General features: G+C 45.5%; 2 protein-coding genes across 2 annotated transcripts in view; both read left to right on the forward strand.

The window, feature by feature from the left end:
* LOC141106830 (uncharacterized) overlaps window positions 1-24,661 on the forward strand; it is a 125,065-nt gene that overhangs the window by 51,084 nt on the left and 49,320 nt on the right. The gene's annotated exons all lie outside the window — the stretch shown is intronic.
* The window catches only part of LOC141105475 (uncharacterized), a 36,113-nt gene that overhangs the window by 3,950 nt on the left and 7,502 nt on the right, over window positions 1-24,661 (forward strand). Inside the window, 2 exon segments of the mRNA XM_073595326.1 lie at window positions 519-1,682; window positions 18,455-20,326. Coding sequence (XP_073451427.1) covers window positions 519-1,682; window positions 18,455-20,326 — 3,036 coding nt within the window.

The following is a 24,661-nucleotide window of genomic DNA, read 5'->3' on the forward strand; positions in this document are numbered from 1 at the left end:
ATCTTTGTATTTCTATTTTAGTAGATGGACGGGAGATGAGGAAAACCTCAGAGGATTGTCTAACTTTGTCTCCAGACTGTAAAGTAGAAGATGAGGACATCACACAGTATAGTCCAGGAGAAAACCCGGCTACCTCAAATGTCCATCCGGCACCACACAGTGTAGATGGACCATCGTATTCCTCTTATCCTGAGGAACCTCAGACTGTGAGGGACGGTGCCGGACCATCGTATTCCTCTTATCCTGAGGAACCCCAGACTGTGAGGGACAGTGCCGGACCATCGTATTCCTCTTATCCTGAGGAACCTCAGACTGTGAGGGACGGTGCCGGACCATCGTATTCCTCTTATCCTGAGGAACCCCAGACTGTGAGGGACAGTGCCGGACCATCGTATTCCTCTTATCCTGAGGAACCTCAGACTGTGAGGGACGGTGCCGGACCATCGTATTCCTCTTATCCTGAGGAACCTCCAACTATGCGGGACGGTGCCGGACCATCGTATTCCTCTTATCCTGAGGAACCTCAGACTGTGAGGGACGGTGCCGGACCATCACCTCAGACTGTGCGGGACGGTGCCGGACCATCGTATTCCTCTTATCCCGAGGAACCTCAGACTGTGAGGGACAGTGCCAAACTTCCAACAGATAAGAGGCTTTCCTGTACTGAGTGCGGGAAGTGTTTCCAATTTCTCTCCAAACTAATTGTGCATAAAAGATCTCACACAGTTGAGAAGCCGTATTCCTGTTCTGAGTGCGGAAAATGTTTTTCAGTGAAGTCCAGTCTTTCAGTACATCAGAGAATTCACACGGGAGAGAAACCCCATTCCTGTTCTGAATGCGGGAAATGTTTCACAGTAAAATCAAAACTTGTCATACATCAGAGGTCTCACACGGAGGAGAAGCAATTTTCCTGTTCTGTGTGCGGGAAATTTTTTTCAGTGAAGTCTAATCTTTATAGACATCAGAGATTGCACGCGGGTGATAAACCGTATTCCTGTTCTGAGTGCGGGAAATGTTTTTCACAGATAGCCCATCTTTACAGACATCAGAGTTTGCACACGGGTGAGAAACCGTATTCCTGTTCTGAGTGCGGGAAATGTTTTTCACAGATAGCCCATCTTTACAGACATCAGAGTTTGCACACGGGGGAGAAGCCATATTCCTGTCCTGAGTGCGGGGCGTGTTTTGTAGGAAAATATCATCTTGTCTCACATCAGAGGTCTCACACAGGTGAGAAGCCGTACTTCTGTCCTGAGTGCGGGAAATGTTTTTCTAGGAAGTCCCATCTTTCCAGGCATCAGAGATCTCACACGGGGGAGAAGCCACTTTCCTGTCTTGAGTGCGGGAAATGTTTTTCAGATAAGTCCAATTTTTACAGACATCAGAGATCTCACACAGGGGAGAAACCACTTTCCTGTCCTGAATGTGGAAAACGTTTTATAGATAAATCAAAACTTGTCACACATCAGAGATCTCACACCGGGGAGAAGCCGTACTCCTGTCCTGACTGCGGAAAATGTTTTTCACAGACGTCCCATCTTTACACACATCAAAGATTGCACACGGGTGAGAAGCCGTATTCCTGCCTTGAATGCGGGAAATGTTTTTTACAGAAGTCCGATCTTTCCAGACATCAGAGATCTCACACGGGGGAGAAGCCGTATTCCTGTCCTGAGTGAGGGAAATGTTCCTCACTGAAGTCCTGTCTTACTGTACATCAGGGGTCCCACACAACCCTCGAGGTGTATTAGTGCGGGAAATGTCTTGTATATGAATGTTGCTGGACATGTGGGGAAGAAGCACACCCTGATATACACCTCAGATATACTCCATGGCTGATCTTCATCATGTAAGAAACAGTTGATAAGGAGATCAGAGATCACCAAAGACATGGATGAAGTGTTGTACCGTGTTGGCCATTGATAGCAGGAGAAAAATAAAAATGGAGTCATTACCTCTCATTGGCTGAGTACATTTTGTGGTGTAAACTCTTGCAAGAGGTCTGTTTTCTCAAGTCGTCTTCCAGGACGAAACACGTTAAACCCACCACTTAAAAGGCGGTCCTCTAGGCCTTTTAAAATAAAAATGGAGTCATTACCTCTCATTGGCTGAGTACATTTTGTGTTATGGAGACTTAGAGGTCTATTACAAATAAGAAAACAAATAGTTGATGGAATGTGGCACAGGTTTGCCCAGCCGTGACGAATATTGTCCATATTTTATATAACTCAGTGATTTCCTATGATCATTACCTCCATCTAGTGTCCATAATTCTGTATCGAAATATTTTTACAGATGGAGGAATTTCAGGAAAATACTTGACTATGGCCACTAGATGGAGCTGACAATCATAGGAAATCACTCTGTTAGTTACAATACAACCAGAATTGATCACATCTGGGCTAATGCTTGTCACGCTCATCCAACAAATCTTCTGTACATTGATCCCTTGGTTCCCGCCATCAGGCATGGTTTCCTACAAATCCCGGAGATATACCCATGTACTTATGACTACAGTAGACATCGAAGAACATAAACCAACAATATTAAACCAACTACTGATTCAAAAATGAAATACTGAATTTGGACATTAGTGCAATCAACATTTCGTATGTAGGCGTCTGTGACATATCGTTTATGTACATGGGGACTCAAACATTTTGGGGGGAGTTTAAGTGTTTGGAAGTAACTTGAATGTTTTCCAACTTTATGTTCACTTAAGTTTATTGCTATAAAATAATGGACTAATAGCCCCCCCATATGTTAGCATTTTGTGGTGACGGTTCTCTTTCATGAGAGTCTATTAGACCCATCATGTCTCTCCACTGAAGATAATGAAGAGCAGAATGGGCTCCATTCACAGCTTCTCCGGCCACAGTGCCTCTAATGAGATGAGGGGAGGGAAAGAGAAGCATCAAGCAGGCTATGGTGTAGCACAGTTTAATATAAAAAAAATATAAAAACACAACAAAATGCACTCACAAAACATGTAGGGGCGATAGGCGAAGGACAGTGGAGGAAATGCTTTCTGGGATGGTCCTAGGGGAGCAGCTGTCAACGGTCCAGGGGGAACCTAGCAAAAAAGGACAGAGACAAATCCCTGGAAACTATAGGCCAGTTAGCCTAACATCAATAGTATGTAAATTATTGGAGGGGACAATAAGGGACTATATCCAAGAATTTGCTGATGGAAATCATATCATTTGTAGTAATTGAAAGGAATTGCACACGTTGAAGACCACCCTGGCAGACCACCGGGGCCCTGGGATCCAGGAGAGACCACATGAGACACAGGAAACAAGCTGGAGTGTGTTCAAAGGATCTCTGATTTTTATTGAATACAAGGGTAGTATATATACACCAGTAAAAATACAAGTCTAAGGGTTTTACAAAACTTTAACTCAGTACTTTCTTATCAAGAGTTAGGCTGCTTGACTAGATAACAAGAAATAGCTAATGACTTTTGCTGACACAAATTCGGCTTAACCACAATTTCTCATAGGGTGTGGTTCTATGCAAACTTTAAAGCTGATTATGGTAAAACACACAAACAGGAAAAGTTCACTTATACTTTGTGGAAGAGAAGAGAATCTAAGATGGAGTCATAGTTGTTTATACATTCTATTACAGTAATCAGCATGGGTTTACGAAGGGTCGTTCTTGCCAGACCAATCTGTTAACATACTACAAGGAAGTGAGCTGCAATCTAGATAGGGGGAGGCCTGTGGATGTGGTATATCTGGATTTTGCAAGAGCATTTTATACAGTTCCCCGTAAACGTTGAATCTCCAAGCTGAGGTCTGTAGGCATGGACCATAGAGTTTGTTCTTGGATAGAAAACTGGTTCCAGGGGTGTGTCCAAAGGGTGGTGATAAATAACGTGTGCTGAGACTGGTCTGGAGTGGTAAGTGGGGTACCACAAGGTTCTGTTTAATTTATTCATAAATGATATAGAGGATGGGATAAATAGCACAATCTCAGTTTTTGCGGACGATACAAAATTAATCAGGGCAATAACTTCACATCAGGATAAAGAAATTTTACAGAAAGACCTGAACAAAATAATGGGGTGGGCAACTACATGGAAAATGAGGTTTAATGTGGAGAAATGTAAAATAATACACTTGGGGGCTAAAAACATAAACGCAAACTACTCACTAGGGGAGAACCTCTGGGGGAGTCAAGAATGGAGAAAGATCTGGGGGTCCTAGTAGAAGATAGACTAAGCTATAGCATGCAATGTCAAGCTGCAGCTACCAAAGCCTGCAGGATATTAGCATGTATAAAAAAAGGGGTATACTCCAGAGATAAAACTATAATCTGCTACTTTATAGAACTCTGGTCCGGCCACATCTGGAGTATTCCGTCCAGTTCTGGTCACCAGTCCTCAGAAGGGATGTGCTGGAGCTGGAGAGAGTTCAGAGAAGGGCAACTAAATTAATAAGGAATCTGGAGGAGCGACTACAAGCACTACATTTATTCTCGCTGGAGAAGAGACGACTGAGAGAGGACATGATAGCGATTTACAAATATCTCAATGGTGATCCCAGTGTACGAAAAACTATTTAATCTCAGGGGGTGTGAGAGGACACGGGGCCACACAATGAGATTGGAGGAGAAGCGGTTTAACCTTAAGCTGCGCAGAGGGGTTTTCACTGTCAAGGCGGTAAGGATGTTGAACTCTCTTCCACATCTGGTGGAGTATGGATATTTTTAAAAAACTCTTGGACGTGCATCTTAAAGAACACAACATACAGGGATATGGGAAATAATTATCGACACTGACACACGTGTACCTACACAGGTTGAACTGGATGGACTGTTGTCTTTATTGAACATTGCCTACTATGAGCCGGCAGTGCAAGGAAAGCCAACGGTCCAGCAGCGTGTCAGGGCCAGAGAAGCTGAGGACCGCTGGGCAGATGATTCCAGAGCAGCCATGGACGCCTGGGAAGATCCTACAGCCCGTGTGGAAGACCTATCAGCCAGAGGATCGGTAGTCAATAGGGACCCGTTTTTGGAAGCAAGCAACGCCTCCTTCATCAGCCTGTCACATCAGGTAGCCTCTGGGAATTTATACAGACAGCTATTAACCCTGTTCACGTCCGTTCAGCAACGGCAATCAATGAAAGTCACAAAATTAAATACTGAAGTGGCGGGAGGAGCTGCTGCAATTAGTAAAGTAAAAGTAGGGAAAAAAGTATATACACTATATATATATTTCTTATGCCGCGTACACACGGTCGGACTTTTCAGCTACAAAAGTCCGACAGCACGTCCGACAGACTTTCGACGGACTTTTGGCGGACTTTCAACAGACTTTCTAACGACCGGACTTGCCTACACACGATCACAGCAAAGTCCGACGGATTCGTATGTGATGACGTACGACCGGACTACAATAAGGAAGTTGATAGCCAGTAACCGATAGCTGCCCTAGCGTGGGTTTTCGTCCGTCGGACTACCATACAGACGAGCGGATTTCTGGGTCCGGAGGAGTTACGACGTAAAGATTTGAAGCATGTTCCAAATCTAAAGTCCGTCAGATTTGCGACTGGAAAAGTCCGCTGAAGGTCCGGTGAAGCCCACACACAATCGGATTGTCCGCCGGATTTGGCCCATCGGCGTCCGTCGGACAAGTCCGGTCGAAAAGTCAGACCGTGTGTACACGGCATTAGTGTGTATTCCAGATACATATATATTAGCTCTTTACTACACATCCCTTGTTTCATTATTTTCATTCATAGGGAATTGGTACAAGGGTAGCACCGTATTGGTGTCTTTCTTCTCTCTAATGAGACAAGAAGGTTCTATTAGGTCCCTCATGTCTCTCCTGTCCTCCACTGAAGATAATGGAGAGCAGGCTGGGCTCCATTCACAGCTCCTCTATCCATAGCGGCCAGAATGATAGAACTAAATCCGGCAGTGACCTAATACACGTCACTTCCAGGGGTGATCAGCGAGTGGAACTTCTCTGGTCTCTCTCTCCTCTACCCGACAGCACCCACCATGCCAATGCTGGGCTGGCAGGTGGGATATCAGGGTCCAGGCAATATGGTGGGGGGGGTCTAGGGAAGCCATCCAGTGGCTGTGAAGAGTTTACAAAGCTCCCCATGATGCCTGAGAGTGCACCTATTCTTCACCAGAATATTCCAGAAGGGTACTGCTGGTCTTTGTGACAAATGATTCCACCATTGTAGGTAGGTTTGCCTGAGCATCGTAATTTGGTGTTTGGCTTATACAGCCCTATGTATAGAGTGCAGTGGTCAGGAGTATATCATATACAGCCCTATGTATAGAGTGCAGTGGTCAGGAGTATATCATATACAGCCCAGGGTACAGAGTGCAGTGGTCAGGAGTATATCATATACAGCCCTATGTATAGAGTGCAGTGGTCAGGAGTATATTACAGTGGGGATGGAAAGTATTCAGACCCCCTTAAATTTTTCACTCTTTGTTATATTGCAGCCATTTGCTAAAATCATTTAAGTTAATTTTTTTCCTCATTAATGTACAAACAGCACCCCATATTGTACACACAACCCCCCATATTGTACACACAGCACCCCATATTGTACACACAGCACCCCATAATGTACACACAGCACCCCATATTGTACACACAGCACCCCATATTGTACACACAGCACCCCATATTGTACACACAGCCCCCCATATTGTACACACAGCACCCCATATTGTACACACATCACCCCATATTGTACACACAGCACCCCATAATGTACACACAGCACCCCATATTGTACACACAGCACCCCATATTGTACACACATCACCCCATATTGTACACACAGCACCCCATAATGTACACACAGCACTCCATATTGTACACACAGCACCCCATACTGTACACACAGCCCCCCATATTGTACACACAGCACCCCATATTGTACACACATCACCCCATATTGTACACACAGCACCCCATATTGTACACACATCACCCCATATTGTACACACAGCACCTCATATTGTACACACAGCACCCCATATTGTACACACATCACCCCATATTGTACACACAGCACCCCATAATGTACACACAGCACCTCATATTGTACACACAGCCCCCCATAATGTACACACATCACCCCATATTGTACACACAGCACCTCATATTGTACACACAGCACCTCATATTGTACACACAGCACCCCATATTGTACACACAACACCCCATATTGTACACACAGCACCTCATATTGTACACACAGCCCCCCATATTGTACACACAGCACCTCATATTGTACACACAGCACCCCATATTGTACACACAGCACCCCATATTGTACACACAACACCCCATATTGTACACACAGCACCCCATATTGTACACACAGCCCCCCATATTGTACACACAGCACCCCATATTGTACACACAGCCCCCATATTGTACACACAGCCCCCCATATTGTACACACAGCCCCCATATTATACACACAGCACCCCATAATGTACACACAGCACCCCATATTGTACACACAGCACCCCATATTGTACACACAGCACCCCATATTGTACACACAGCGCCCCATATTGTATACACAGCCCCCCATATTGTACACACAGCCCCCCATATTGTACACACAGCACCCCATATTGTACACACAGCACCCCATATTGTGCACACAGCACCCCATATTGTGCACACAGCACCCCATATTGTACACACAGCACCCCATATTGTACACACAGCACTCCATATTGTACACACAGCACCCCATATTGTACACACAGCACCCCATATTGTACACACAGCACCCCATATTGTACACACAGCACCCCATATTGTGCACACAGCACCCCATATTGTACACACAGCCCCCCATATTGTGCACACAGCACCCCATATTGTACACACAGCACCCCATATTGTACACACAGCCCCCCATATTGTACACACAGCACCCCATATTGTACACACAACACCCCATATTGTACACACAGCACTCCATATTGACAGAAAAACAGAATTGTTGACATTTTTGCAGATTTATTAACAAAGAAAAACTGAAATATCACATGATCCTAAGTATTCAGACCCTTTGCTCAGTATTTAGTAGAAGCTCCTTTTGATGAGTCTTTTTGGGAAAGATGCAACAAGTTTTTCACACCTGGATTTGGGGATCCTCTGCCATTCCTCCTTGCAGATCCTCTCCAGTTCTGTCAGGGGGGATGGTAAACGTTGGTGGACGGCCATTTTTAGGTCTCTTCAGAGATGCTCAATTGGGTTTAAGTCAGGGCTCTGGCTGGGCCATTCAAGAACAGTCACGGAGTTGTTGTGAAGCCACTCCTTCGTTATTTTAGCTGTGTGCTTAGGGTCATTGTCTTGTTGGAAGGTAAACCTTCGGCCCAGTCTGAGGTCCTGAGCACTCTGGAGAAGGTTTTCGTCCAGGATATCCCTGTACTTGGCCGCATTCATCTTTCCCTCGATTGCAACCAGTCGTCCTGTCCCTACAGCTGAAAAACACCCCCACAACATGATGCTGCCACCACCATGCTTCACTGTTGGGACTGTATTGGACAGGTGATGAGCAGTGCCTGGTTTTCTCCACACATACCGCTTAGAATTAAGGCCGAAAAGTTCTATCTTGGTCTCATCAGACCAGAGAATCTTATTTCTCACCATCTTGGAGTCCTTCGGGTGTTTTTTTAGCAAACTCCATGCGGGCTTTCATGTGTCTTGCACTGAGGAGAGGCTTCCGTCGGGCCACTCTGCCATAAAGCCCCGACTGGTGGAGGGCTGCAGTGATGGTTGACTTTCTACAATTTTCTCCCATTTCCCGACTGCATCTCTGGAGCTCAGCCACACAAATCTTTGGGTTCTTCTTTACCTCTCTCACCAAGGCTCTTCTCCCCCGATAGCTCAGTTTGGCCGGACGGCCAGCTCTAGGAAGGGTTCTGGTCGTCCCAAACGTCTTCCATTTAAGGATTATGGAGGCCACTGTGCTCTTAGGAACCTTAAGTGCAGCAGAAATTTTTTTGTAACCTTGGCCAGATCTGTGCCTTGCCACAATTCTGTCTCTGAGCTCTTCAGGCAGTTCCTTTGACCTCATGATTCTCATTTGCTCTGACATGCACTGTGAGCTGTAAGGTCTTCTATAGACAGGTGTGTGGCTTTCCTAATCAAGTCCAATCAGTATAATCAAACACAGCTGGACTCAAATGAACGTGTAGAACCATCTCGAGGATGATCAGAAGAAATGGACAGCACCTGAGTTATATATATGAGTGTCACAGCAAAGGGTCTGAATACTTAGGACCATGTGATATTTCAGTTTTTCTTTGTTAATAAATCTGCAAAAATGTCAAAAATTCTGTGTTTTTCTGTCAATATGGGGTGCTGTGTGTACAATATGGGGTGCTGTGTGTACAATATGGGGGGCTGTGTGTATATTAATGAGGAAAAAAATGAACTTAAATGATTTTAGCAAATGGCTGCAATATAACAAAGAGTGAAAAATTTAAGGGGGTCTGAATACTTTCTGTCCCCACTGTATATACAGCCCAGCATACAGAGTGTGGGGGTCAGGCGTATATCAGCTCTCTACTAGCGATGAGCCGAACTGCTCTGAGTTCAGTTCAAACAGAGTTTGGTGAACTACAGAGAAGATCGGATGCCGAACCCTATTGAGATAAAAAGGTATAAAAAATAAATAGCATTGGTGGTGGGATGGCCAGTGCCCCGAGGAGCTCCTTTGAGTCGGGAATACATTTTAATAGGGTACCCACAAAGAAACAACAAAAAAAAAGTTTGAGGTCCCCCAGGAAATCCATACCAGCCCCTTAATCCAAATATGCAGCTTGGCTGGCCAAGAAAGAGGAAGGTCAGTGTGTCCTAAACCATACTAGGCCACATGACCTCAACATAGGAGGTGCCCCTCCAGAGTGGACCCTCCTCGCAAAGCACCTTGTCCCAATGTTGATGAGGATAAAGGCCTCTTTTCAACAACCCTACATACACATACAGCACAAGGCCGTGTTCACACTACGAGACGTTTCTCGGGGCTGCAGTTCCTCTGATCTCTACAAGGTGATGATCTTCTCACTTCTACCCAGACAGGAAGTCTCTATGGAAGACAGGAAGTGACGTCAGGTCTACACAGGAAGTTCTGGGTGAGAGGTGAGTCGGGAGGAAGTAGAGAGAAGACGTTGCTGGAAATGGCTGCAGAGGAGGTAATAAGATCTTATTTTCTATTTACACCCAGTAACCCCCCGTCATGTCCGTCCTCTTCCTCCATAGTCACTGTGATGTCTTTTATCTCCAGCAGATGATGATATACACATTTTTTGTGTGAGAACTTAGATTAACCCCTTCAGGGGCAGAACATTCCCCCACTTATATAAATATTTTCATTATCAATTTTCATCCTTACCTGTCTAGACAGAAACCCGCATAGATCTCATGACCACACCAATGAGGATGGAGGAGGACCGGAGTCACATGACTGAGAAGATACTAAACCTCACCCTGGAGATCATCTACCTGCTGACCGGAGAGGTGAGGAGGATTCTGGGAGGTCACATGACATCACTCTTATCTCTATTAATAAAACACAGACCTGACCGGAGAGGTGAGGAGGATTCTGGGAGGTCACATGACATCACTCTTATCTCTATTAATAAAACACAGACCTGACCGGAGAGGTGAGGAGGATTCTGGGAGGTCACATGACATCACTCTTATCTCTATTCATAAAACACAGACCTGACCGGAGAGGTGAGGAGGATTCTGGGATTCTAACATGATATTCCTATTGGTTCCCCAATACAGAGATTTCCTCTTGTGAAGTCAGGTGATCATATGACCATCACAGTGCCTCCATGTGACTCCCTAAAACCTGAGAGACACAACATGGAGAAGATTCTAGAAGTCACCAAGAAGATGATGGAGCTGCTGACAGGAGAGGTGAGGAGGATTCTGGGAATTCTGGGACATTATCCAGTAACAGACAAGGGATGTGTCTGGATGGTGACTGTATCATTGTGTGTGTCAGGTTCCTATAAGGTGTCAGGATGTCACTGTCTATTTCTCCATGGAGGAGTGGGAGTATTTAGAAGGACACAAGGATCTCTACAAGGACGTCATGATGGACAATCAGCCGTCCCTCACATCACCGGGTAAGAGGAGACTTTATTGTAAAGGAGAGAGCAGTACGGAGGGTCCACCTAGATCCCCCATCATCTGATAAACACATAGAAACAATGTATTCAGTCAGTGTGTGTCAGGGCTGGGCTCCTGCTACTTAACGAGCAGCTTTTTACTTTCAGTGCTCAGAAGGTGCAGAGCTGTCAGGTAATTACCAGCCACTCATTGTTACCACAGTGTCTAACCTGTTTACCATTACCTGCCTCATTAGTCCAGCCTACAGCCAGTCCCATTTTGCTATTTAAGCAGCTTAGCTCATTTCCTCCTTGCCCTTGTGTGGTCTATGATCTCCAGTATGTTCTTGTCTATGACTTGGCCTGGCTGACTTATTTTCCAATATCTGTTCCAGATTTTTGCTTCTGACTACGCTGACTTCTGGTCTCCTGACCCTTTGTGGCCTCCTTTAAAAGGGTATTTGATATTCCCATTTGTTCCACCTCTGCTACCAAAATCCTTGTGTTCATTAAACAGAGTACGAGAACTGTTGCCAATTACACTATTGAATCCCGTACTCTGGCAGCAGAGGTTGGTTGGAACAATAAGGCTTTTGTGGCTGCTTTTTCCATGGCCTCTCTGATAACATTAAAAATGAGATTGCAGCTTGAGATATACTTGTTTGCCATTCTCATTGATACCAGAATCAGAGAGAGTCCTTCCTTTAAGGAGCGCTTGCAAAAGCCTCCTGTAAGTTTTGCTCCAAGTTTGCATTCCCACCCATTCCTCCCTCACCTCCCATGCCTCCTGAGCCCAAGTCCTCCAGAGAAATCGAGCTCATGTAACTGGGTTTCGCATGTCTCTCTGCCAAAGAGAGGTCCTTTAGGAGAAGGGAGAGATTGTGCCTTTACTGTGGCCAAGCAGGTCTTGTCCAACCCGTCCGGGAAACGCCCGCACCTGAGGTCCTGTAGGGGACAGACCTTAGGTGGTGTCTTTGCAGGCTTGTTCATAAATAGTGCCTTTGTGTTGAAACACTTGATACCGCTGCAGCCTTGTGCCTCCCCACTTGCCATTGAGGCTGTTGATGGGAGACCTCTACAGCCTGCCCATGTGACTGATGAATCCACTCCGTTGACCATGGCTGTAGGGGCTCTTCACCATGAGATAATCCAATTCCAAATAATTTCCTCACCTCATTACCCAGTTGTCATTGGTTACAGAGGCACAGTCCTTCTTTTGATTGACATAGTGCCGAGGTTCTGTTGTGGTCAAGTTTATTGCCAGAAGAGTACCGTAAATTCTGTGATGTCTTTGACAAAGGTCGGATCGGTATTTTGGTGCCATATCGGCCTTATGACTGCACAATTGACCTTCAACCTGGTGCCGTTCCTCCTTGTGACCGGGTTTTTTGCTCTGTCTGTCTCAGAAGATAAGGTTATGGAGGAGTATGTTGCGGATTCACTGTCCCAGGGGTTTATCCGCAAGTCCACTTCTCCCGTCGGTGCTGGCTGTTTCTTTGTGAAAAAGAAGAGCGGTGAACTAAGACCTTGTATCTTGTATAGGGGTTTCAATCTCATTACTATTAAGAATGCTTATCCAATCCCATTGGTTTTCGATGGACCCAGAGAAGCTATCTGCAGTCTTACAGTGGCTTCAGCCCATAGGTCTACGTCCTCTACAACATTTTTTTGGCTTTGCCAATTATTATCGGAAATGTATTTGTAATTTCTTCTTCTAATTTCTCTGGTCAAACCCCTGACTCATATGACCAGAAAAGAGGGCAACCCAAAGGTTTTGGTTCCCAGATTCCTTTAAAGCCTTTGAATCCCTCGAGTCCACTTTTGCTGCAGCTCCAGTGCTGGCACATCCCGATCCTGTGCTACTCTTCATTCTTGATGTTGATGCGTTTGAGACTGGAGGAGATGCTCTCCTGTCTCTACGTCTTTCCTCTGAGAGTTTTCTGCATCCTTGTGGCCACTTTTCTAAGAAATTGTCTCCAGCAGAACGCAATTACGAAATTGGGGACAGAGACTTATTAGCCATCATTTTAGATCTTAAAGAATGGAGGCATGTCCTCGTGAGTACTACTGTGACGGTCCTCATTTTGACTAACCATAAGAATCCTGCACTGTTGTCTGAGGCTAAACGTTTATCTTTTTCTGTCAAGCTTCAATTACATAGTCTCATTCTTACTCGGTACGAAGAATTTAAGGGCAGATGTATTATTGCATAGTCCCACTTCACCTTTGGGTGAGAGAATTCTGGCCTCTGAGATCCATTCTTCTCCTGGAAAACCACATGACCGCTACAGCTGGGCACCCAGAGAAGACTCCACTCATATGGTCCATGTCTCAACAATTCTGGTGGCCTAGTCTCCGTGCTGATGTAACTGCCTTCGTAGCCACTTGTCCCGTGTGTGCTCAGAATAAAACACCCTTCCAGTGGGCCTCCTACAACCCATACCCAGTGGAGAGAGGTCATGGACCCACTTGTCTATTGATTTCACCTTCCAGTGGGCCTCCTACAACCCATACCCAGTGGAGAGAGGTCATGGACCCACCTGTCTATTGATTTCACCTTCCAGTGGGCCTCCTACAACCCATACCCAGTGGAGAGAGGTCATGGACCCACTTGTCTATTGATTTCACCTTCCAGTGGGCCTCCTACAACCCATACCCAGTGGAGAGAGGTCATGGACCCACCTGTCTATTGATTTTTTTGTGGATTTACCCAACTCCCAGGGCAACAAAGTTATTCTTATAGTGGTTGACTGCTTTTCAAAGATGTCACATTGTATTCCACTAAAGAAGTTGCCGACATCCAAAGAACTTACCCAAAGTTATCATCTCGGACAGGGGTAGCCAGTTTGTGTCCAGGTTTTGGTGAGCCTTTTGTGCACAGTTGGCAGTTCTGCTTTCCTTCTCAGCATATCATCTGCAGTCCAATGGGACCCCAGATTGGGCCAACCAAGCCTTGGAGCACTTTCTACGTTGCTATATTTCAGACCATCGTAACAACTGGTCAGACCTGTTACCTTGGGCGGAGTTTGCTCACAATAGCGCCATCGATGCCGCCTCCTGATTATCCTAGTTTATGGCAAACTATGGGTTCCAGCTATCCATGTTGCCTGATTAATTTATTCTGCAAGGCATTCCTGTGTTAGCGGAACATCTTCGAGAACTCAATTTCACTTGTGTGCAGGTCCAAGAATCCTTGCAACACTCCAGTGAGAGGTACAAACTCCATGTTGACCGCCGACACCTACCTGTGCCCTCCTACCAACTTGGGGAGAGGGTCTGACTGTCTTCCCGTAAGTTCAGATTCTGTGTTCCCTCACTAAAACTGGCCCCTCTGTATATTGGATCTTTCCGCATACTCCATAAGATTAACCCAGTGGCCTACACATTAGATCTTCCATCCAACATGCGTATTTCCAACGTCTTCCATGTTTCCTTAGTAAACCACTATACCTCCTCGATACCACACATTCACCCAGTCTATGGTTCCTTACACAAATAAACATTTAAGCCACCACTGATTATTGAACACCAATATTATGAGTCCTGACCATTACACTATATACTCTATAATGTACATTACATACTCCTGACTAAAGATGGCCTGAACACCCCCCCCCCCCTTTTCAGTTCGCTTCAGAACTCTTGAACATCCCAAAAGTTCGGATCCAAACCCCACTGAAGTCTACTGGACCCGAATTTGAAAAATCCCCATTTTGAAGGCTTATATGCAAGTTATTGGCCATAAAAATTGTATGGGGGCCTGGGTATTGCAATGTTAGATATCAATCTGTCCAATGAGGACACGAGACAGCGGCTGGAGCTGCTGTGCTCATCAACGTTGCTGGAATGATCAGGTTCAGGTAAGTAAAAGGGGGACTTTGGGGGGCTGCTGCACTACGGTGAAAAACCTCAAGGGTTGTACAACCCCTTTAAAGTGAAACAATAAAAATAAAAAATTCCTTTCAATATAATAGTGCCTGGGGGGGTCCCCTTAGTCTGCCTGTAAAGTGGCGCATCTGTACCATGTATAGAACCTGCTGCAGCAATAATTACATTTATAAAGAAAAAAAATGACATTTAAATTGCTGTTAATACAAAAATGTAAAAAAAACAAGATCCGGTGTGGGGTGTCTCCCAATCTATACCACGGCAAAATGTAAAAGAAAAAAAAAAAAACAGCGTGGGGCCCCCCTAATATCCATATGAGACCCTTTGCCGACCATGAAGCCTGGCAGGTCAGGAGGGTCTGGCTGTCTTACCATAACCTCCAACTGGCGCATTGGTATATTGGGCCTTTCTGCTTACTCCGTAAGGTTAACCCAGTGGCCTAACGCATTAGATCTTCTTTCCAACATGCCTATTTACAACATATTCCATGTTTCCTTATGTGTTGCTGCTATACCACCTTGGTACAAACGGCCTCATTCACTTGAGGTTGACAGCCATGAGGAATATGAGATACAATCTATCATTGACTCCCGTAGGTTTCGTGGACGCATACAATATCTAGTTCACTGGAGGGGTTACGGTCTGGACGAACGCTCTTGAGTCTCATCCTCAGACATATATGCTCCTGCCCCTCCTCCGTGCTTTCCATTTATGTTTTCCCCTCAAGCCTGGAGCCCGAGGGTGGAGGAGGGGGTACTGTCAGGGCTGGGCTCCTGCTACTTAAGGAGCTGCTCTTTTTTTCTTTCAGTGCTCAGAAGCTGCTCAGCTGTTGGTTAACTACCAACCGCTTATTGTTTCCACAGTGACCCACCTGGTTACTATTACCTGCCTCATTAGTCCAGCCTACAGCCAGACCCTTTTGCTATTTAAGCAGCTTAGCTCATTTCCTCCTTGCCCTTGTGTGGTCTATGATCTCCAGTGTGTTCCTGTGTATGACTTGCCCTGGCAGTCGTCTCTTCCGATACCTGTTCCTGATGAATCCTCCTGAATACAAACTGACTTCTGGTTTCCTGACCTCCGCTCACCTAATTACCCGCCCTGCCATCCAAACCCTGGCTTCTGTTTTTGACTACGTTCCTGGACTGTTATTTTTGCTATGTCATTAAAGGTGTGATTTTTTTTTTTTTTACCACTTTCTGTCTTCACCTGGTTTATGGTTCCTGACATTGTGTGTGTTTCCTACAGATGGATCCAGTAATGGGAACCCACCAGAGAGATGTCCCCGTCCTCTGTATTCCCGGGATTCCACACAGGAAGGTCACACCATCCCTCACCATCATCAGGTAGATGAGGAACAATCACTGATAGTATCATTAGGATCTGTACATTATCTGCATTGTTACAATTGATGTCATTTTTATTATATATTCAGAGTGGAAACCTGAGAGAATCCAAAGTTGAGGTTAAAGAAGAGATAAAAGAGGAGGATGATGTGATGGAGAGTTTGCAGTTTCCCAAAGAACACAAAGATCTGTACCAGGACACCATGGTGGAGACATCCAGCTACAGAAACCCACCAGAGAGATGTCCCCATCCTCTGTATTCCCGGGATTCCACACAGGAAGGTCACACCATCCCTCACCATCATCAGGTAGATGAGGAACAATTATTGGTAGTTATGATTCATATGCAAGTGTGTTTGTTACAATAAATGTTTTATTATATCCTTCAGAATGAAAACCCCAAGGGTAATATTATTGTAAAAGAAGAGTATAAAGAGGAGGATAAGGAGAATGGAGTGATGGAGGAGTTTTCAGAAGGACACAAGGATATGATGGAGCCACCTAATACCAGGAACCCACCAGAGAGATGTCCCCATCCTCTGTATTCCTGGGATTCCACACAGGAAGATCACACCATCCCTCACTATTACAAGGTTGGTGGGACGGAGTATCTAGAACATGGAGACAATATTTGGATTTTTTTTATTACGTGATCTTACAATATTAAAGCTTACATTTTACAGATGATATTTTCTCTCATTCTCTTGGTTTAGGGTGAAGATCTGATAGATATAAAAGTTGAGGTTAAATCAGAAGAAGAAGAGAGGTATGTGAGGGATGATCAGCAGTCTATGGAGGAGGATGGAATAACGGGGACATTTATAGAGGAGGACACTCCTACAGAGATCAGTACAGGTGGGTCATTAACACTAAATACATTCCTCCACCCATACTGCTCACTGATTGGTCCAGAGTAGGGCGGGGACTGGGTGATATCAGCCTGTAATCCCCTGGTCACTTTCCTGAGCTGTGTTCCCCGTCCTGTATTCCTGTATTTCTCTCGGATAATCTTCCTTCTCTGTGCTGCAGACACAATTTATGTATCTAGACTGGATTTATGGAGATTCTGGGGTTCAGCTGGCAGTAAAATTTAGATTTTCTCCATAGGTGTTGCTTGACCTAGACACCTGGGGTATGTACCTTGAGTCTTCTGCCCCATGTCCGGGTCTAGCAAGATCTGACAGAACAATTCTCCCGGGGTTACTTGCTCTGTTATTTGCTGGCTGTGCCGGGTGGAGGGATATGTCTGTATAGTCTCAGACCCAAGTCACTGAGTGCAGTCTCAGGAGATGGGAGGCAGCGGTGTGGGACCTCTGCAACTTGTCTCCAGTAAATATTTAATCTTCCACTGATTACTGAATACCAATATTATGAGTCCCGACCGTTACAATGTATACAGTAATTATATATTGCATGTTACATACTCCTGACCCCTGCACTCTATACTTTTATTTTGTACATTCTAAATAAATAATAGTGCAGCGCTCCTTGTGAACAAACCCTAAAGCAAATACTGGAAAAGTGTCTCGCTCATTAAAGTGTAGCAATAATACATTGGTGAGACAAAATACAATGATATAATATATGTGCTCCCTTATGCTCAAACATAAAATAAATTATATTAACACAATGCGCACAAATACTTGAAAAAAAGACACGCACACCAGTGAACAGTCCTCAAACCACTTACATCTGATGTGTTGCATCCTGGTTAGACTTCCTAAAAAGTATATATGGTCTTCAGGATCAGTCCAGTCTTCATCTTGGTTGTTCTCCCCCCATCCTCACTCTCTGACCTCTGGTGGGGCTCAGCCCCGCTGTTATTCATGACTAAATCATGGACTAAGTAAGGAAATGCAGGACTTCTTGTGTTGGGAAGGTGACAATGAGTGACAGAGGTGAGATGACTTACACCCGTCCTATAATCCCCTCATCACTGTCACTCCTATAAAAGACAGTTCTCGTTGTTTCCTCACTCTCTGACTAAGGTCCATGAATAAAGAAATGAACTGGTAGGAGATCAGAGGACCCATTTACTAGTTACCTTGAGGGGGGAATTGTAAGATCCTCAGAGACAAACCTGCCTGATGTGGGCGGAGTCCTGGTTTAGGGGAACCAATCTGCTCATGTCTAGTAATAATCTTTGTATTTCTATTTTAGTAGATGGACGGGAGATGAGGAAAACCTCAGAGGATTGTCTCACTTTGTCTCCAGACTGTAAAGTAGAAGATGAGGACATCACACAGTATAGTCCAGGAGAAAACCCGACTACCTCAAATGTCCATCCAGCACCACACAGTGTAGATGGACCATCGTATTCCTCTTATCCTGAGGAACCTCAGACTGTGAGGGACGGTGCCGGACCATCGTATTCCTCTTATCCTGAGGAACCTCAGACTGTGAGGGACGGTGCCGGACCATCGTATTCCTCTTATCCTGAGGAACCTCAGACTGTGAGGGACGGTGCCGGACCATCGTATTCCTCTTATCCTGAGGAACCTCAGACTGTGCGGGACGGTGCCGGACCATCGTATTCCTCTTATCCTGAGGAACCTCAGACTGTGAGGGACGGTGCCGGACCATCGTATTCCTCTTATCCTGAGGAACCTCAGACTGTGCGGGACGGTGCCGGACCATCGTATTCCTCTTATCCTGAGGAACCTCAGACTGTGAGGGACGGTGCCGGACCATCGTATTCCTCTTATCCTGAGGAACCTCAGACTGTGAGGGACGGTGCCGGACCATCGTATTCCTCTTATCCTGAGGAACCTCAGACTGTGCGGGACGGTGCCGGACCATCTTATTCCTCTTATCCTGAGGAACCTCAGACTGTGCGGGATGGTGCTGTCCTTCCAACAGAAAAGAGGTTTTCCTGTACTGAGTGCGGGAAGTGTTTCCATTTTAAATTCAATCTTGATGGGCATAAAAGATCTCACACACTTGAGAAGCGGCATTCCTGTCCGGAGTGCGGGAAATGTTTTTTAAAAAAAGCCCATCTTTCCCTACATCAGAGATCTCACACAGAAGAAAAGTCGTATTCTTGTTCTGAGTGCGGAAAATGTTTTTCAGGGAAGTTTGGTCTTAACAGACATCAGAGATCTCACACAGGAAAGAAGCCGTATTCCTGTCCTGAGTGCGGGAAATGTTTTTTTGAAAAATCACAACTTGTGACTCATCAAATGTCTCACACAGGAGAGAAGCCGTTCACCTGTTCTGAATGCGGTAAATGTTTTGCAGAAAAATCTGAACTTTTCACTCATCAGAGGTCTCACACAGAAGATAAAGCATTTTCCTGTGCCGAGTGCGGGAAATTATTTTCATTAAAGTCCAGTCTATTTAGACATCAGAGATTGCATACAGGGGAGAAGCCGTATTCCTGTTCTGAATGCGGGAAACGTTTTGCAACAAAATCAGAACTTGTCACACATCAGAGGTCTCACACAGAGGAGAAGCCATTTTCCTGTTCCGAGTGCGGGAAATGTTTTTCATTGAAGTCCAGTCTATTTAGACATCAGAGATTGCATACAGGGGAGAAGCCGTATTCCTGTTCTGAATGTGGGAAATGTTTTTCACAGATAGCCCATCTTAACACACATCAGAGATCTCACACGGGGGAGAAGCCATATTCCTGTCCCGAGTGTGGCAAATGTTTTGTACGAAAATCACAACTTGCCACACATCAGGGCTCTCACACGGGTGAGAAGCCGTATTTGTGTCCAGAGTGCGGGAAATGGTTTTCAAGGAAGTCTCATCTCTACAGACATCAGAGATCTCACACAGGGGAGAAGCCGCATTCCTGTCCTGAGTGCGGGAAATGTTTTGTACGAAAATCTCAACTTGTCACACATCAGAGGTCTCACACTGGGGAGAAGCCATATTCCTGTCCTGTGTGCGCAAAATGTTTTTCTAGCAAGCCCCATCTTTACAAACATCAGAGATTGCACACGGGAGGAGAAGCCACTTTCCTGTCCTGAGTGAGGGAATTTTTCTTTCTGTACATCGGGGCTCCACACAACCCTCGAGGTGTATTAGTGCCTTGAGTGAGGGAAATGTCTTCTATATGAATGTCCTGCCCGGATCGCCAAATCTCTTCCAAATGACACCCCCACCTGCTTTCAGATACAGGCACACATCACCATATCTGGTGGACCTTCCCACCAGCTCAAGCATTTTACGCTGAAATTTTCTGTATTCTATCTACCCTGTTTAATGGTCCTCTGGATCTGGACCCAGCCACAGCCCTACTCAACAAAAAACCTTTAGAAGGTTCTCCTGCAGGTCACTATCGCTGCGAAGCAAACCATCAATATGAAACACAAGGGGTGCAGCACCAACTAAGTCTTCCAGAAAGTCCTCAAAACACTTCATAAAAAGTCCACAAACAAAGACGATAAAAGAGTCCCTACACCAACTGCTGTGAGAACAAATGTGAAGACGCTTGTCACCAGGAGGGGGGGAAGCCTGCTTACCAGAACAAGTTGACCCTCAAGTATTAGAGCAGTCAATAACCACATGTGTAGAAACAAGCCTGGATGGATCAGCAAATTGTATATGGCACCGGCTGCGTTGTCCGTCACTGAGACTCCTATAGAGGGATATCTCCCGCAATCCTGGGGCAGAAAGCTCCCACTCACACCGACATATTCATTAGCAGTGGCTTTTACCTCGAAGGATGCAAATAATACAACAATGGTGTAGTATGACTAAATGCTGATAGCGCTAATTTGTTCAAAGAGTATTGTTTTCACAAGGATGAGTAAAAAAACAAGCACGTCAAACAATGTTAAAGATGGCCGTGGCATGACGCGCTTACGCGTTTCGTCGTAATCTGACGTCATCAAAGGCGCTATGGCCAAGCGCAAGCACTCCGAAATCCCCACACCGCAAGCATGAAAAAAAACATGAGCAAAGGGCATGCGCTGATCACATGACCCGCTAGAGTCCTAATAATAAAATAGGAACAAACCATCGCTAAGGCCCGGAGAACTCCTTCTCTTAATTTCACAGAAACTAAAAATAGAACCCCCAGAGCCATGATACATGCCAAATTTGAAGCAGTTTTTATTAGACGGGGTCAAAAAATACGAGCGCCTTTGGAAACCTTGGGTGGATCACTACCTTCCAGCTGATTTCGATTAAAAGGTTACTATCCCCAGGGCTGCTGATAGGGAGGTACTACCGGTCCTCCTGTAGGGGGGCCGGGCACACAGAGGGGGGGGTTCTCGAAATTTTCCTGTGACTCTTTTTTTTGTCATATGTTAAGCAATGTATGTTGAACTATGCTTAATAAAACGTTTGAACAAGAAAAATAAATAAATAATCATTTTTAAAATTGTAAAAATAAATAGAATTCGAAAGTTTTAATTTTAAAAACTTTAATTTTTGTAATTCGGGAGAGGGCCTGTCAGGTAGGCTGTACGGGGCCTTGTGATTTCTAACGGCAGCCCTGACTATCCCCCTGTGAGCCATCAGAGTCCCTATGCCGGTGATTTTTGACCCCCCATCCTCCTCCCCCGGGATCTGTTCTTGTCCTCTTCATCCTACTCTCCCCACTTTATTTCTCTGGTCTTATCTCTCTTTCCCCTTCTCCCCTTTTCTGGTTCAACCCTTCCTCCTCCGTTTCTTGCCACCCCCAGGGTTGCCACATGTCCGGGATTTACCCGGATTTTGAATTATGTGTCTGGGTTTCTGTTCCCCTGAAACCCGGACACATTATTCATACCAGACTGTGGCTGCCCAAGCATACTTGACAACTGTCCCACCACCGCTTTGTCCCGGTATATGTCCAAGAAAGTGCAGGGTCAAGATCGCTGAACCGCTGCTCAGTGTACCCAGCACAGCGCTATCCACAGCCGCTCATTGTTACACTCTGTACAACTGGGGAGCCTGCGCCGCTAAAGTGTTTGGGTTTGACTTGACAAAAAGGTAGCAACCCTACCCCCAGTGGTGGCTGGTGTTTTTTTTGGTGGGGGGGGCCTGTTGTGCAGTCTCCAGTCTAATTCATCCCAAAGGTGTTCTATCTGGTTGAGGTCAGGACTCTGTGCGGGCCAGTCAAGTTCCTCCTCCCCAAACTCGCTCATCCATGTCTTTATGGACCTTGCTTTGTGCACTGGTCCAAATCATTTGGTGGAGAGGGGATTATGGTGTGGGGGTTGTTTTTCAGGGGTTGGGCTTGGCCCCCTTATTTCCAGTGAAGGGAACTCTTAAGGTATCAGCATAGCAAGACATTTTGGCCAATGTCATGCTCTGCTTAGGGGATGGCCCCTTCCTGTTCCAACATGACTGCACACCAGTGTACAAAGCAAGGTCCATAAAGACATGGATGAGCCAGTTTGGGGTGGAGGAACTTAACTGGCCTGACCTCAACCCAATAGAACACCTTTGGGATGAATTAGAGCGGAGACTGTGAGCCAGGCCTTCTCGTCCAACATCAGTGCCTGACTTTACAAATGCTTTTCCTGGAAGAATGGTCAAACATTCCCATAGCCACACTCCTAAACCTTGTGGACGGCCTTCCCAGAAGAGCTGAAGCTGTTATAGCTGCAAAGGGCGAAGCCAACGCAATATTGAACCCTACGGACTAAGACTGGGATGTCATTAAAGATGATGTGTGTGTAAAGGCAGGCGTCCCAATACTTTTGGTGATATAGTGTATAATACTCTGCTACAGTCATAAATCTTTATCTCTGCTCTTGTAACTTCTTTTATCTCACTTTTGAGGGCTGCGTCCCAATCCATTTGGTGCAAATTGTGCACCTTGTTTTACCCCCCTTTCCCTTGGGGTTGCCTTGAAAAAGTTGTTTTTTTTCTGTATGTTACCCTTCTTACATACCAATAAAAGTATTTAAACAAGAATGTTGCTGGACATGTGTGGAAGAAGCACACCCTGATATACACCTCAGATATACTCCATGGCTGATCTTCATCATGGAAGAAACAGTTGATAAGGAGATCAGAGATCACCAAAGACATGGATGAAGTGCTGTACCATGTTGGCCATTGATAGCAGGAGAAAAATAAAAATGGAGTCATTACCTCTCATTGGCTGAGTACATTTTGTGGTGTAAACTCTTGCAAGAGGTCTGTTTTTACTCAAGTCGTCTTCCAGGACGAAACACGTTACCCTCACCACTTAAAAGGCGCTCCTCTAGGGCTTTTAAAATAAAAATGGAGTCATTACCTCTCATTGGCTGAGTACATTTTGTGGTATGGAGACTTAGAGGTCTATTATGAATAAGAAAACAAATAGTTGATGGAATGTGGCACAGGTTTGCACAGCCGTGACGAATATTGTCCATATTTTATATAACTGTAGCGCTGGTAGATTTTTAATCTACCGCTGATAGGTAAATCTTGTGGGTTACTTGTTAGGTGAAGTTAGATTTGCTTCTGTTCCAGCTTGGCTGAGTTGCGTGTAGTTCCACACTGCGCCGGTGGGTGTCGTTTTCACCATGGGCTGGAGATGGAAAAGCAACACGTTAAAGTGTATAAGTGCTCCTCTGTCCCGGAGATAACTCGGTGGAGGAGGTCGTCCGAGTTGCATTCTGGGAGAGGGTATTTATGGGACAGACGCCATATTTTAGGGTTCGTTTTCAGCCACCTGCTGGCCCTCCTGGCCGACAGGTATGCGTTAAGAGTACAACCTCGTGGTCCTCTGTGCTGGAGGCCCACGTCGCTGCGGCGTGTGGGTGGGCCCAGAAGCCTGTCTAGGGCCTACCACAGCAGCAGAGGAATGGTCCTGAGCTGTCTATCCTGAGTGAAGAAGCTGGACAACCGAGGAGATCCCAGGGGAGGACCCGTCATGGAAGGATCATGCAGAGTGCTGGTCTGGAGAGGGGCCTGGTGACTCGGTTGGAGGACAGATCCTGAAGTAATCTTACTGCATAGTACTGCCGGGTTGGCTTAAAGGTTCAAGTACTGTGTCTGATATTCATCGCAAACCATTACATCGTGTGGCAGAGGATCGTACGGGTTTCATTTCAATCAAGTCTGTGGCAGAGACTTTAGTTCGTGCTACGTACTGGCTGCTAGGCAAGTGAGAGAGGCCTATCCAGGTGGGCAAAGATTAAATCCCACACAGGGAGTGCATTCAATTACAAGTGTTCAATTCCAAAGAGTGATCTAAAGAATACTGAAGAAAGGTATTTGAGCTTCCCTGCAACTTTCCTTCTGCCTCTTTCCTGCTACTGCCTTTATTACTTGTTCATTAAAGCATTGAAAATATACTATAGTGCTTGTGCTTATATCGTCCAGAGGTAAACTCAACGGAACCCTAGACCCGGTGCCAGTGAAACAGAGGTATCGAG

The sequence above is a fragment of the Aquarana catesbeiana genome, linkage group LG08 (genome assembly GCF_042186555.1).
Source record: "Aquarana catesbeiana isolate 2022-GZ linkage group LG08, ASM4218655v1, whole genome shotgun sequence".
Lineage (NCBI taxonomy): Eukaryota > Metazoa > Chordata > Amphibia > Anura > Ranidae > Aquarana > Aquarana catesbeiana.